This window comes from Sorghum bicolor, chromosome 10 (genome assembly GCF_000003195.3).
Source record: "Sorghum bicolor cultivar BTx623 chromosome 10, Sorghum_bicolor_NCBIv3, whole genome shotgun sequence".
NCBI lineage: Eukaryota > Viridiplantae > Streptophyta > Magnoliopsida > Poales > Poaceae > Sorghum > Sorghum bicolor.
Window position 1 is genome coordinate 5560920 of NC_012879.2, and position 15337 is coordinate 5576256.

The window sequence follows — 15337 nt, forward strand, 5'->3', positions numbered from 1 at the left end:
TGCAGGAACCCACATCCACAATGCATTCACAAGTCATTGGACCATTGCCAGTACATTTTATCCAGCCAACCAGTTGACAGACCTGTGTCACTAACAACAAGCACCAAGGCAGGGATGGCAGCAGCAGCAGCAACTGCAAGGAAGAGGAAGTCGTCAATAACTAGCAAAACAGCATATAAAGGAGGTTTTACCAAAAAGGGAAGGCCAACCAAGAACACTGCAGGAACAAGTATTGAGGGAGATGGCCTCCACAAGGGCACTAGTAGTAATCATTGAGAAGTGTTAGATACAGTAGAAAAGGTCCTTATTACTTGTTTCCAAAACAAGAACTGTCTTTCACTTTTGTTTTCAATAGTAATATGCAGCAGAAACTTGTAATGGTCAGGCATCAAAACTGTATTGATGCAATACATTATAATGGCAGAAATGAGAAGATCGTTGACACTGTCATGCAATTCTGTTTTGATAACAAATATGCTGAAAATCAAAACACTTTATCATCCAGAAATTACATCATATAAACATTCAGCACTACAACACTTTATCAACCAGAAATTACATCATATAAACATTCAGGAATTCCTAACAAATATGCTGAAAATCCCCTTTCTTTGCTGGTCTTCCTTCTTCATGGTTCTTTCTTCAGCTTCTCTACAGCTCCAGAATCTTTCTTCTGCTTCTCTACAGCTCCTGAAACCTCACGGATGCACCAGCAGGTCCAGTGTACACGGATGCACCAGGCCGGTGACTGAGAACACAACAACTAGCAGGTCCAGTGCCATACACGGATGCACCAGCTGCTGCAGGAGAAAAGCAGTGCAGCACTGCGGCTGGACAGGGAGTGCACGACAGAGGTGGACGGGAGGGCCACCGCAACAGAGTTCGGCGGGAAGCGCGCGACCTGGACGGCCCGGGCGACCGCGACGGAGCTGGGCGAGGAGGGGGCGAGCTGGACGGCGAGGGCGAGCGCGCGGAGTTGGGTGGGGAGGGCGCGCGCGGAGCTGGCCGGGGAGTGGGCGAGCTGGACGGACTTGGGCGGCGGCGGCGGACGAAAGGATTGGGATTTGGGCGGGGTCGCAATTACACAGGCGCCCTTTCATCCGCGAAAAGACAAAGCCGTCACCTTGCTCTCAATATCAGCGGCCCGTCGCACAGTGGTTAATCAATTTGCAGGTGACGATGGTGCTGTACGAGACGCTCCGGCTGTACGGCCCGGTCAACACTATCGTGAGGCAGACGACGACGGACGTGGACCTCTGCGGCGTGAAGGTGCCCAAGGGCACGCACCTGGCGATCCCGTTCGCGATGCTCCACCGCGACGAGGAGGTGTGGGGCGCGGACGCCGGCGAGTTCGACCCGCTCCGGTTCCGGGACACGGCGTGGGCAGGGCGGCGGCGGCGGCTGGCCTTCTCCCTGGGCCAACGGTCCTGCATCGGGAAGGACTTCGCGATGCTGGAGGCCAAGGTGACGCTGGCGCTGATCGTGCAGCGGTTCGCCTTCGAGGTGGCGCCGGAGTACGTGCACGCGCCGGCCGCCCTCCTGACTGTGCAGCCGTCGAAAGGGCTCCCCGTCGTGCTCAGGCTCTTGGATGCGCACACTTTGGCCAGCTGAGACATTAGTGTCACCTTCTCTTCTGTCTTCGTCTCTCTTATCTCTAGCAGGCTCGCCCCATGGGCCGTGGAGGTCGACGTCGACTTGAGCGGTCCCCCCTGTGGCAGATTTCGGCGGGCCCTAGTGGCAGATCTCACATTTTTTTGCTCCTCTTTCTCATCTCAAATCCAATCAAATTTTAGTGCGCATGTTTTTTTTTTAAAAAAATGTTTCAATAATTGTTTTGTTTGGAAATGGTTTGAGGATGATTTTGTGCAAACAAAATTTGTTAAGAAACTTAACGGATAATTCTTTGTTTTAACGAATTGTACCAGAAACTTTTGCTTGCACAATTTATGTTCACAAATTATGTACTATTTCACAAGTTATGTGAATATTTTTTCCATTTCCAGTTTCATATTTCTGTCTACAAAAAATTGTGAGTATAGCTTTTTTTCAGAAATTATGTAAAATAATTCGTTTATGGTCGACGGAGGGGGAGAGGAAACCCCCACGTAGATTTCGTTATAGGCGGCCCAATTAGCCCAATAATTCAAAAGTATACACATAATTTCTTGCTTGTATAATTACTTATTTTTTTCCTACTTACAAACAGACATCATTTCTCGTTTGTATATTTTTTTTTCTATTTACAAACAGTGCAATTTCTTGGACCGTGGGGATTGACGACTGAGTCTTCATTGATTAGGTGGCCTCTATCGACACGCAATTCACGGCAGATTGAGCTTCCATTCCCTTAGCAAGTCGCTATTGACACACAATTCCCAGTGCAACGTGCCAAATGAATTATGTACAGTGAGGATGAGGAGAAAACAGGATTGTTTCGGCCCACAAAGATTTGACTCCATGGATCTCCTCTTGCCTGTAGTATCTTTACTAGTAATCCAACTAAATTTCAGCAGTGTCTATCACCCCTCAATCATATGGTTAAACCGAGAGAGCCAATCAGTGCCTATGTATGTTTGTCAACCCACCAAATGGTTCTGTTATTAGTTCCCTTTGGCATTGTGGTGAACTGGTGGTACAACACATGCTTCCATACGTCACACAACATGACTCTATTTTAAGCACACTTTTTTTTTCGAACGAAAAAGGCAGCGCCTTTCAATTAAGATGGAAAAAAGAGAATTGAAAGCGCACAATCCTCCAATTGATGATCATGGCAACATCAAAGTGAGTTACGATTCTTCAACGTCGATCGTCTTGTCCCTCGTAACTATGAATCAATAGTCCAATGGTTGGTTGGGCGGCTAAACCTACCTGCTTCTAAAGCTACAGAGGATGCAACTTTTATTAACAAGAATTTTCCATCATGTCATACTTAAGGGCAAGGATCTTCAGACCGGAGGTGTTGTCAGTTGAATGTGTTGCAATGCCACTCTTCAGTTTGTTAGTTCAGCCTATGGAATCAGGCTTAGCCACACATCGACAGTCTGATGGCACACAAGTGAGTGGCCTATGGCCTTTGGTGCCTAAATGCACATTATCCATGCTGTCAGATATTTAACAATGTTAAGGCTCTTTATTATGTTAACGATCGTCCTGCTATTTAGGTAAACTCAAATAGAGAGTAGAAGTAGCAATAGTAGTTCCTCGCCACCGGCGACTTCTGTATCAGGATGGACTCATTTGCTATCTGAATACTGCTACTCGTACCACCTGCATCGATTTGCTTTTGATCCTTCAGGTTTTTGCTCTGTTGTTTTCCAATTTTCTGGGTTAACTCTCACGGACATCCACTAAAATGGAATTCTGTCCTCGGAGCCCTTGACAATATTGATAGGCAGCCATTTGTATTCCAAATTTCCAATGCAAATATAGAAAAAGAATTGGTCTACCAATTATTCACAAAAAAAAAAAGAATTGGTCTACCAACTTTTCTTTCATAAGTCCACATGTTGTTGATGATCTCATGCATTACTTGATCAAGTCTGATAAAAAAATCATGTTACCATCGGAAAGGCGGAGATAACAAAGACATTATAAAAAAAGAGGATATACCCGACATACGGCCCCAAAACTCTATAGAAGAACTTTATAAATAGGTATTTGCTATTTTTCTGGTTCCTGAAAAATAGTATTTGTTCAGGCAACGGCTGTGTGAGCCCATGAGATGAAGATCTAACAGATCAGGTGTAGGAATCTTGAAGCAGGATCAAAGGATTATGTTATCACCTGAACGAAACACAGATTTCAAGTGCCTGCTTTTTAGGAAAAGTGTTATAAATAAGGCAAAGAAGATCTCATCCCCCTCACATCTGAAAGGTAGATAATTCCGAGAGCCTTCTAGTCCTTGTTCACAAGACAAGATGATCACCCATGGCGATGTATGAAGAATCAATATATGCTAAAAAAACATATATGACCGCCGAGAGGATGTATGGGGGAAAAAAAGAAGTATACGCTTGCAGCCTTCCAGAAAGCCAGTACGTAAGTATGCATGTTGTTCCTATCCAGTATTCTGATGCTCACCCGAGTCACGCATGATCTCACCAAAACGCCCCTGCCGGCTGTCGCCGTGCGAGATCGCTTCATGTCTGCGCCCGTCCATTCGCAAGGCCGACGCATCTTCCCTCGTCACTCGTCAGACAAAGCTTTCGCCTTGTACTTAGCGTCCGGTCGCTGGCGACATCGATACACACCATATCTTAACAAAGCCGAATCAGCTCTGCTACACAGTGTAAATATATATACACACACACAGCGACACTGCTGGCACACCCAAAGACGTACGCGACGACATCACAGCACAGTACACCTTCGTGCGGATTGCAGTTTGCTTCAATTCGCAGTGTGGGTACACGCCGATTTCTTGATCGTATCCTGTTTGTTGCTCGACATGGGCACGGGAGGTGTCGCGCTGGTCGCCGCCGCCCTCGCCGTGGTGGTGGTCACCAGGCTGTGGACGGTGCTGCTCCACCTGGTGTGGCGCCCGTACGCCGTGGCGAGCGCCTTCGCGCGGCAGGGCATCCGCGGGCCGCCGTACCGTGTCTTGGTGGGCAACAGCAAGGAGGTTCAGGCGATGCGCGCGGCGACGAGCGGCGACACGCTGGACCTCACCTCCCACGACTACATCCCGCGCGTGATGCCGCAGTACCGCGCGTGGATGTCGCTCTACGGCAAGGTGTTCCTGACGTGGTCCAGCTCGACTCCGGCGCTCTTCGTGGGCAGCTACGACATGGTGAGGCGGGTCCTCTTCGACAAGTCGGGGCTGTACGGCAAGACGGACCCGGGCCCGACCATACTGTCCCTGATCGGCATGGGCCTCGTCTTCACCGACGGCGACGACTGGTCGCGCCACCGCCGCATCGTGCACCCGGCGTTCGCCATGGACAAGCTCAAGTCGATGACGGGGGCGATGGCGGCGTGCGCGGCGGAGGTGATCCGGACGTGGGAGGCGCGCGCCGCCGCGAGCGGGGAGCAGGGAGTGACGGTGGAGGTGGGGCAGCAGTTCACGGAGCTCACCGCCGACGTGATCTCGCACACGGCGTTCGGCAGCAGCTACCGGCAGGGGAAGGAGGTGTTCCTGGCGCAGCGGGAGCTCCAGTTCATCGCCTTCGCCTCCATCAACAGCGTGCGCGTGCCGGGCATGCAGTACGTGCCCACCAAGGCCAACGTGCGCCGCTGGCAGCTCGAGCGCACGGTGCGGGGCACGCTCATGGCCATCATCGGCGAGCGTCATGCCGCTGCAAAGGAGGCGAGAGGTTACGGCAGCGACCTGCTGGGCCTCATGTTGGAGGCCAACGCCGCCGGCGACGGCGGCGGCAAGAGGCATCAGCAGGCCATGAGCATCGACGAAATCATCGACGAGTGCAAGACCTTCTTCTTCGCCGGCCACGACACGACCGCGCACCTCTTGACCTGGGCCATGTTCCTCCTCGGCACGCACCCCGAGTGGCAGCAGCAGCTTAGGGACGAGGTGATCCGGGAGTGCGGCGGCGCCGACGTGCCCCTCCGCGGCGACGCCCTCAACAAGCTCAAGCTCGTGAGCCTCCTCCACCTTAAGTTTGTTAAGCTAGCTAGCATGTGTGTATCCGCACGGTGACCGCCGGCGAGCGTGCGTCACGGCCATGCATGTTGTTATGTTGTTTCGCAGGTGACCATGGTGCTGTACGAGACGCTCCGGCTGTACGGCGCGGTGCCGATGATCGCGAGACAGGCGACGGCGGACGCGGACCTCTGCGGCGTGAAGGTGCCCAAGGGCACCCTCCTGCTGATCCCGATCGCGATGCTTCACCGCGACGAGGAGGTGTGGGGCGCGGACGCCGGCGCGTTCAACCCGCTCCGGTTCCGGGACGGCATGGGCAGGGCGGCGGCGCACCCGAACGCGCTGCTGTCCTTCTCCTTGGGCCCGCGGTCGTGCATCGGGCAGGACTTCGCGATGCTGGAGGCCAAGGCGACGCTGGCGCTCATCCTGCGGCGGTTCGCGTTCGCGGTGGCGCCGGAGTACGTGCACGCGCCGGCCGACTTCCTGACGCTGCAGCCGTCGAAAGGGCTGCCCGTCGTGCTCAAGCTCTTGGATCCGCACACTTCTGCCATTTGAGGTCGGCGTCGACTTGAGCGGCGGCCGACGTCGACCTGGTGGGGAGTACGGTCACCCAGCGAGCGAGCGACGTCGACTTGAGCGGTCCACTTGCGGCATTTCACATTATTTTCTCCCGTTTCTCTAGGGATGAAAACGAAAATGATAAATCTCATATTTTCAGAAATCGTTTTCGATTTTTTTTTTTTCAATTTTTAGGCCTAAATGAAAATGATAATGGTAACCCAAAGAACAAAAATAATAACAGTTATCTTCTACCGATTGTTTTTAAATATTCCCGTATTTAACTGTTAATTTGCCATTGATAATTATCGATTTAAAGATCTTTAATTAATGATATGTCTAATTAGGAAGCCTAAAGGCTATAACCTACAAGAGAAACTCTAACAGTTGCATGGTTTGTCAAGAGGTATCTCACCAGATTATCAGAGATTAGAGATTTGAGTGCTGTTTTCCTTAATTTATTGTTGGTGTATACCAGTCGATCTGGTAGCTCATGTCTTGGCTATGCAGGCCTCAGATGAAAAATCGAGTTTAGAAATCAACAATGGCATAGCTCAGCGAAAGAAAGATTTAAGATCAAATTCTTTGGGGGTAATTTTCGGAACAAAACCTAATGTCTGGAAAGGTATGAAAGTTTGAAACCTGCAAACCCATTAGCAGCGGATATTGAGCCTTACGATAGAGCATCCACGAGTATTACAAAATGCATATCGAAGCGTTCATATGCGTCATTTATCCAAATATGACAAGCCCCGTGTGATTCCATACAAGTGGCACCTAGCTCTTGCATAATGCTGCCGCTCATAAACCTAAGGCAATCTTGTTCTACGATGACAGGTAAAAGAGGCATCAGAAGCATCCCAGGACTATAAGCAGGGCCATCTGCAAGCCATCTATTGCGTCTAAGGCGGCAACAGCAAGCACAATATTTAATCAAATCACAATGCCCGTAAATCACAACGAACGAACACTAGAAGAAAGCTGCATCATCTCCAGTACAAGACAGATAAGGTCATGGACCTCCGGGCAAAACCAGCACAGGCGCTAGCCACAGCGGCCAGATAAAAGATAAATTAGCTTAACAAGAACTAGGGCTCACGAAAGCACAACCATATCCTGTGATAATTAGTTCCAAAGGCACTTAAAATAAACAAGTCTACTAAATCATCCAACATAACAAACGAGATATGATGTTCCAGATATCTCAGATGACAGCTTAGATATATGACAGCAAAAGAGACAAGGAGCTCCAAAATTAGGCTAAGTCCTGGTACCAGAAAGCCAATGCTTCTGATCACTTCACTTCTTCGCCTTCTTTGGTGCACTGTGACAATGGAGTGCAAAAAATCATCAGCAAACACATGATCAATTCAAGGAAACTAGGGAAGTAGTTGTTCCAAGGCACTTACGCTGCAGCTGGGGCAGGAGCTGCTGCTGGTGCTGCCGTGGGTTCCCTTGGGCCCTACACAAGGATGAAACATGCATTTAGAATCCAAACAAATGAACAATGGAACAGCAAGGTACATCAAAGATCAAAATGCCAAAGCTATCAAAAACATGCACCAGATCTAACAGTTTAAAATGAACTAGAAGGCACACCATTGCTATGGAAGACAATAAAAGTAGCACACTAAAACCCATGGCCAACCATACGACACGAACTTAGCAAGCTCAGACAAAATCAAACATACTTTTTCTTTAACAGATCAATATAGAACTAACGAGTGCTAGCAAATTTAATTACCATCCATCAATGTTACAAATCAACAGTTATAACAACATAAAAATTTGAAGTTTCAGCATGTTAATAAAATCTTACCTGTGCTAACCTCTCCTCCCTCCTCGCAATTTTCCTTTCACGAGAGGCCTTGCTCTTTGCCCGCTTAGCCTCGAACTGATCAGAGAGAGTCTTCTCTCTGGTCTTCTCAGCCTTAGTCTTGTGGATGCTCTCCATGAGCACTCTCTTGTTCTTAAACATGTTACCTTTCACTTTCATGTACATTGCATGGTACATGTGCTTGTCGATCTTTTTCGCCTCCCTGTACTTCCGCAGCAGGCGCCTGAGAACACGCATCCTGCGCATCCAAAGGATCTTGGTGGGGAGCCTAGCCTCCCGGGTACCGCGGCGCTTGCCTGCAGGGAGATCAGATTAGCACATATTAACACAACTAGAAAAAAAAAGAGATCGATATGGATTCACATGGTGAAGAACAGAGTAAGTGCCACAGCAGTATTACCATATCCTGAGTGCCTGCCCTTCTGCTTGGCCTCATGGGCCCTCCTTGCGCGGGACCTTGAGTGAATCTTCTGTGGCTTCTTTATGATGAAGCCATCCTTCACCAGCTTTCGGATATTCTGGCCTGCAAGTATATTGTAGAAAATGGTCATACAAAAGTATATTGCAAGGAAGCAAAACAAAGGTTTCAATATTCAAACAAAAGTTCAACCTTAACACAGATCAAAATTGAACGAGCACAAGAAACAGAGAAAATAACTACCCCAACGAATCTGAGTGATATAACTATTTCACCTTCATCAAATCACGTAAAACTGTAATACATGCATGGTATTCTCCATACTGAACCAATCAGAAAAAAAACATGTGTATGTCAAAACAGCATGACCACAATACATCAGGCTAACAATAAAAGCGACTGGTAAATCATCAGCAGTCCATGAAAGCAAACAATCATAGCCAGAATCTAAGTAATGAAACAAGTAGGACAGATCATACAACTTGCAAGCACGACATAACATAATATGTAATGCTAAATAAACAGTTATTTGCAAATCATCAGCATCACACGAAATAATCAAAATCTACACAACAAAATACTTTATGCACAAATGCATCACTTAGCAAACAATATCTTCTTCAGGAAGACTAGATATCCCAGACAAGCTGCACTGTATAGCAGGAAATATAACAGCAAAAACAAGATGGATAAAATTTAACAGTTTAATACCATGTACGCTAAGACAAGCAACACAACTAGATGAGGTTGCAGACCTAATATGAACACCTGCAGCCACGGAATAAACAAAAGATTTCCTTTCCATCGATCCTTATACACACAAACTGTGCTAAACTGCCCCAGTACATCAAGACGGCGACCGCCGCTCCACAAACTCATCGGCGCCGCCTAAAAGATACGCGCAGAAGCACAGATCTACCTCTAAACCGCCAACACAGCCCACAGAGCAGTCAAGGGATGAACAGCTCGTCCATGGACGGACGCGCTTGCGAGTCGACGGACGGAATTGCCGCGCAGCAGACAGGAAAGTGCGCGGACGGGGAGGAGAACGAGGCAAGCGGTGGTGGTCTTACGGGAGTTTGCCATGGAGATCTCGGAGACCTCGTTCGGATCGAGCCATACTTTGCCTTTCCCGCACTTGAGCACACTCGCTGCCAGCCGCTTCTGGAGCTTCAAGGACACCATGGTCTCCGCCGGCGAAGAGGGCCTCCCTACCTGGTGTGTGGTGGCGCAGAGGTTGGGGGAAGAGTGGCGGCCGCGCAGAGGCTTATATACCAGGGGGTTAGGGTTTCCCTGAAACCCTCTCAAGTGGGCTAGGCCTGTGTGGAGATGTCGGGCTTATTGGGCCACGGCCTACTAGATGGCCCGGACAAAAATGAGCGATTCGAGTCCCTTCTGGCCTTCTGTTTATTTATGTTTGTTTTTCGTCTAAGGCCTTGTTTAGTTAAAGAGGTAAATTTCAGAGAGTCAAAATATTTTAAGTTTGATCAAATTTATATAATTAGATAATAATATTTATGATATTAACTAAGTGTCATTAGGTTGTTCATTAATTATATTTTCATAGTATATCTATTTGATGTCACGAATCTTTATAATTTTCTATAATTTTGGCCAAATTTAATATGTTTAACTCTCCAAAATTCTTGAAATATCTTATAATTTAGAATGGAGGGAGTACATGTTTCTTGGGGAGAGGGTGAGATCGAATGGAGCTTCTTGGGGAGAAAGCACAAAGCATTCTACATGTTCCTTGGGGAGAAGGTGTCGACGGTTCTTAAAGCATCTCCAGCAGTTCTCTAATTTCACTCCGCATCTCCATAAAATTATCATATTAAGGGAGATGAGTCACTTTTTATTCTCCAGTAGTCTTTCAATAGCTCTTCCTATTTTTGGTGGCCACAAAAAAAACACCTCTTGTCTTCTCAAATAGAAGGGGAATTGCGTGTCCCCTAAAAGCTAGGACCCAAGATAATTGTCACCGCCTCTTTCCCTCGCTCTCTCTGTCTCAACACCTCCATTGTAGCACCACCGGTGCACCTTCGGACGTTCACGTGCTAGCTGCCCAAGACCTGACCGTGGTACCAAGCTTTTTGAGTGCATCGTGGAATGAGCGCTCGCTGGCCAACATCCTCCGTTCGCATCTGTTACTCTGTCTTTTTGTTGCTCCTCGTTGGGTCCTATTCGTTTTGCTGATAAGCCATACTATTTGTTTATTTATTGTGAAAGAAAAATATTACTGAGTAGCTGACAGATTTGGTTAATAAGCTCAAACGACAAGCTGCAGTGTACTCTTCTCCCAAGTACTTGATCTACGTACAACAATAGGAGACGGATGGCAGGGCTGGCCAGAGCACGACCGTGGCTGCAAGCACGCCGCCACCACATCCATGCGCTGGTGCGCCTAGTCTCGCCACGGCCAAGTCCGTCGTCGCCACTGGCCATGTCCACTTACCATGGAGTCGGTCGACCATGGAGCCAGACAGAGGCGGATCCATGGGTGGGCTGCCCCAGCTGTAGTCTCCCTGGAGCCTGATTTATGTCTTTAAGTTAATAGTACTTAGCTTAAAATAACTATTAGTTTCTAGCTTTTGTGTTAAATCTTCACTATTTAGCTCTCCATTTGTCCTAATTGTGGATCCGTCCCTGAGCTAGACGTGCAGGAGCAAGTCACGGGCTTGCTTGAGCTTGGGAGAGACGAACGGGTTCCATATTGGGGGATATTTTTGGTGTTTTGTTGTAGCATCTCTCCTAATAAATCTAAAAAACAATATTGGGCTATTCCAATACCATTTTATTGGGAAGTTGTATTGAGAAATTGCTGGAAATACCATTTTATGGTGAGAAAGCAGCCAAAGGAGTGCGGGTTGGCCTGGTCACGTGTGGAAGCCTGTGCAAGTGTGCAGTCGATGCTCTAACAAACCGTTTAATTAGGGAGTGAAAAGTTTTTTATATCATGTTATATATTTTGTGGAGTTCGGAAGAAGTATTTGGATACTAATAAAAAAACTAATTACATAACTCGCTTAGAATTTATGAGATGAATCTATAGGTTATTGTAGCACTTAAGACTAATCATGGACTAACTAGATTAAAAGATTCATCTCGTGATTCCCAACCAAACTATGTACTAATTAGTTTATTTTTTATCTATATTTAATACTTCATATATGTGTCCAAACATTCGATGAAATGAATGAAAATGCCTTGGTTAGTTCGTGAAATTTTTTGAGTTCGACTAGTGTAGCACTTTCGTTTGTATTTAATAATTATTGTTCAATCAGAGACTAATTATGCTCAAAAAATTCGTCACACAAATTACAGATAAATTAATTTTTTATTTATATTTAATGTTTCATGCATGCGTTTAAAGATTTGATGTGATTAGAAATGCTAAAGATTTTGGGAACTAAACAAAGTCAAAGTGTAAGCGTGCTGCGTGCTTGCTTACTACGTAGAGCCTTTGAGACCTCTGTGGCTCTGTCATATTTGTAAGGTAATCAAGTTATCATTTAATTTCTTATGATATGGTTTCTCTGAAGACAAAATAGATAATAGTTTTAGAGGCGGAACGTTTTTCAGCGATAACAAACGAAAAAGGATAGACCGGAATGTTTTTCAACGAGAAGACAGAAACAAGAAAACAAAATCGAGAATAGAAAAATAGAAGAAAAACGCCGTCCGTGGGATTCGAACCCACGACCACACGGTTAAAAGCCGTGCGCTCTACCGACTGAGCTAGGACGGCTACTGGTAATTTGCACACGAAAGTCTTTAAAGTTTACACTATGAATAGGTGAGTTCTTTTTCACCCGTTTCCAGTCCACCGCTTCGCGAGATGCGCCAGTGTCTAAAGTAAACAAATATGATACATTATTAGTTTTGTTTTAAGGCAAATTATTTGAATTTATCCTATCTAGTTTATTAATGTTTATGATATCTAAGTAGGTGAAATGATGCATGTAATATTTAGAAATGGCACTTATATACAGAGGTAGAGTTTCTTTCACCTCTTTGCCTTGTCACGCGGCCACAAAGTTCAAGCCCAACGATTTCACTCTAAAATGTGGATAGTACAAACTTTCCTAAACTCAAGCCAAATAGAAATGAAACAAAAAGGATAATTCTTTGAAATATATTGTTTCACGCCATCTTAGTCAATCAAGAAAGAATTTGGGAGTCTTCTTTTTCTTCATTTGCACTTTCCACAAGGAATAATCACCGAAATTATTTATAAATCTCTTTAGTTCTTTATATGTATTATCAATCATTGACCAAAACCCACAAATAAAGTTAGATATACCTTCATGGAAGTATATTTATACTATAAGTTTACGTATACATTTGCCACGATCATGGCTTACCATTTCCAATCGACCCATTACATGCTCCATTTCCCGGTCTAGGCAAACTAAGCATGGGTTGCGGGAGCAATCAACCAACACTCCAATGTATGGTAATGAACAAAGAGTGAAATGATAAGTAGGTGTGAGTGTGATAGCAATAGGTCATGGGTATGTACGTAAACATGCATATTAAGCAACATAATCAAGTTATGCAATTTAGTAAACGAAACAAGGTGCTTAGAAAGTTTGTCTTATGGATCAACTTGGGGTTCAATTGGTTCAAGTTTGGCAACGAAATCAACTTTTTGCTCAACGTCTCGTCTCCTTAGTTGCCCCGGTTTCTATATGAGTGCGATGTAACACAAGCAAACATGATGCATGTGACTTACATCGATCATGCATGAATGAGGTAGAAATAATTTAGACATAACTTGGAATAAAAATAGAGACAAAAGGGTGACATTACTACTTAGGCACTCAAGCTATAGGTTGATGGTCATATGGATTGCCTATCTAATTAGTTTGACTATTTGGATATTTAAGTTATAGCGTCCTTCCAAGGAGTGGCATTGTTCCTTATAGGACTTGTGTGTTTTAGACTTAAGTGAGCCTACATGGACCATCTGATGTTGACTACCGAACCGTCTGAGTTAACATGTTTTAGACTTAAAATGGGCCTAAATTTTGAGTCACACCATTGTCTCGATATATTTACTAAGTTTTGATGCTTATGTGGCATTCCTTAACGAAAAAAATACTTGCCACATGTTAATGTGTATACATCATTGATCACTAATAACTAAAAGTCTACTATAATTTTGTTTCTTAATTTTTTTAAATTTAATAGAGTTAAAAATTTCTAATACAGATCTATACATATATCCTACGTGTTTTTAAAGTGGAATATATCCTACATGTGAGTATGTGACCAAACTTTGTTTTTATGTCGAAACAATATGTTTTGACAAAGTGTATAGAGCACTCGTATGCTTCCTCTCCTCCTCACATGCAATTTCCTCTCTGCCCTCTCCTTCGCCACTGCTCCTCCTCTCTGACCTTTCCTCCATACCCACTGACCTGCCAAGCCATCTCTATCTCTGTCTCTATTTGCCTCCCTCACCGTCGTTCTCATTCACTCACTCTCGACCAAATCCTCCTCGGCGACCTTCTCCCGTGCTCCCACCCGCATCGAGGAACAAGAAGACCAGTAGACGTAGGGAGGAGGAAGATGAGTGTGAGCTGTTGGAGGACGGTTCTGAAAGGTCCAAATGGCTAGAGGGGGGGTGAATAGCCTATTTAAAATTTCTACAAACTTCACTAAGCAAGTGAGTTAGTAAAACAAATGGCGAAGCAATTCTAGCACTAGCTCAACTAAGCTATGCAAGCCACCTATACAAACTAGTACAAGGCTAAACACTAAAGCACAACAACAAGAGAACTAAGCTAAACAAGCTACACAACTAGCAAGGTATGCACAAAAGTAAAGGAGAGGTGAGTGATTGTTATACCGACGTTGTAGAGTAGAAATATAGCCAATCAATTAATCACAACAATAAGAGAATCCTCGGCAAGAGATGACACAAGATTTTTTACCGAGGTTCACTTGCTTCCCGGCAAGCTAGTCCTCGTTGTGGCGATACACCCACTTGATAGATCACGAGCTAATTGGCAATCCAAAGCCAAACCCTCAGCGGGTGCCGCACATCCACTCACAAGATGGGGATCCTCCAAGCCACGAGCAATCCACTAGAGTAGCCAATTGCGATCTCCCGCGGGGAAGGCTCAGGAACCCCTCACAAATCACTTGGTGAGGCTCGAAACAATCTCCAATCACGAGCTCAACAGGCCAGCGTCCGGTGCCTCCGCACTCAGCGTCCGGTGAGTGTTTCTCAGTGAGAAAACACTCCCGCGACTTCTCTAAATTTCCCACCGGCGCAATAGAAAATATACACTTATTTTTCTCAAAAGCGCCGAATCCCACCTCGCAAAGCTCGGCGGGAGGGAGAGAGGAACCCACACCCCTCTCAACCCTAGGAACTCCACCTCCTTTGTAAATGTGTTAACACCAACAAGTGTCCACCACCAAAGTGCAAGTGTGTTAGCTTTTCACAAATATTTTCACCAAAGGAGTTAAGTTAGCACTTTACTTGATCCTAATGCATATACTCAAGATATGGACCTAGTAGCACTTGATTCGAGAGATGACCGTGATTTCCCCTCTTGATAGTCGGCTATCTATCCTAAACCCGGTCAATCACTTCTCTACTCATCTTAGACCGGCAAAAGTAAAACCCTATGTTTATACCTTTGCCTTGAAAACTTTGCTCCTCGTCTATCACCATGATCTCCACTTCATGCTTCATCCCTTTGTGATCGTGTGGCCACCTTTCCATGCCACCATGCTCCTTCATCACATGTGTTGCTATGCCTAACTCAAGTCACTTAAACAAAAGGCATTAGCAATTTGGTGTCATTAATTACCAAAACCAAACTTGGGCTTTCAGGTTCAAAAACCGTGTGCTGGGAGAAGGAAAATCACTTGATTGTTATGCAGACATCCTCTATGTTTTTATGACAAA

At 45.7% G+C, this 15337-nt stretch overlaps 3 protein-coding genes and 1 non-coding gene across 4 annotated transcripts; 2 read left to right on the forward strand and 2 right to left on the reverse strand.

Moving 5' to 3' along the window:
* On the forward strand, positions 789–1611 carry LOC8077287 (cytochrome P450 714C2). Its single transcript, XM_021449750.1, has 2 exons — positions 789–1088; positions 1174–1611. Exons 1-2 carry the CDS (start codon positions 789–791, stop codon positions 1609–1611), a joined length of 738 nt encoding a protein of 245 aa, XP_021305425.1.
* On the forward strand, positions 3618–6409 carry LOC8077288 (cytochrome P450 709B3). Its single transcript, XM_002436579.2, has 2 exons — positions 3618–5596; positions 5708–6409. Exons 1-2 carry the CDS (start codon positions 4052–4054, stop codon positions 6152–6154), a joined length of 1992 nt encoding a protein of 663 aa, XP_002436624.2. The 5' UTR covers positions 3618–4051; the 3' UTR covers positions 6155–6409.
* On the reverse strand, positions 7112–9665 carry LOC8077289 (60S ribosomal protein L19-1). The gene is made up of 5 exons (XM_002437947.2): positions 9486–9665; positions 8395–8517; positions 7977–8290; positions 7567–7619; positions 7112–7481 (listed from the first exon to the last, which is right to left on the reverse strand). Exons 1-5 carry the CDS (start codon positions 9595–9597, stop codon positions 7457–7459), a joined length of 627 nt encoding a protein of 208 aa, XP_002437992.1. The 5' UTR covers positions 9598–9665; the 3' UTR covers positions 7112–7456.
* Positions 12088–12160, reverse strand: TRNAK-UUU. The gene has a single exon. It is a non-coding gene; the product is annotated as a tRNA-Lys (tRNA).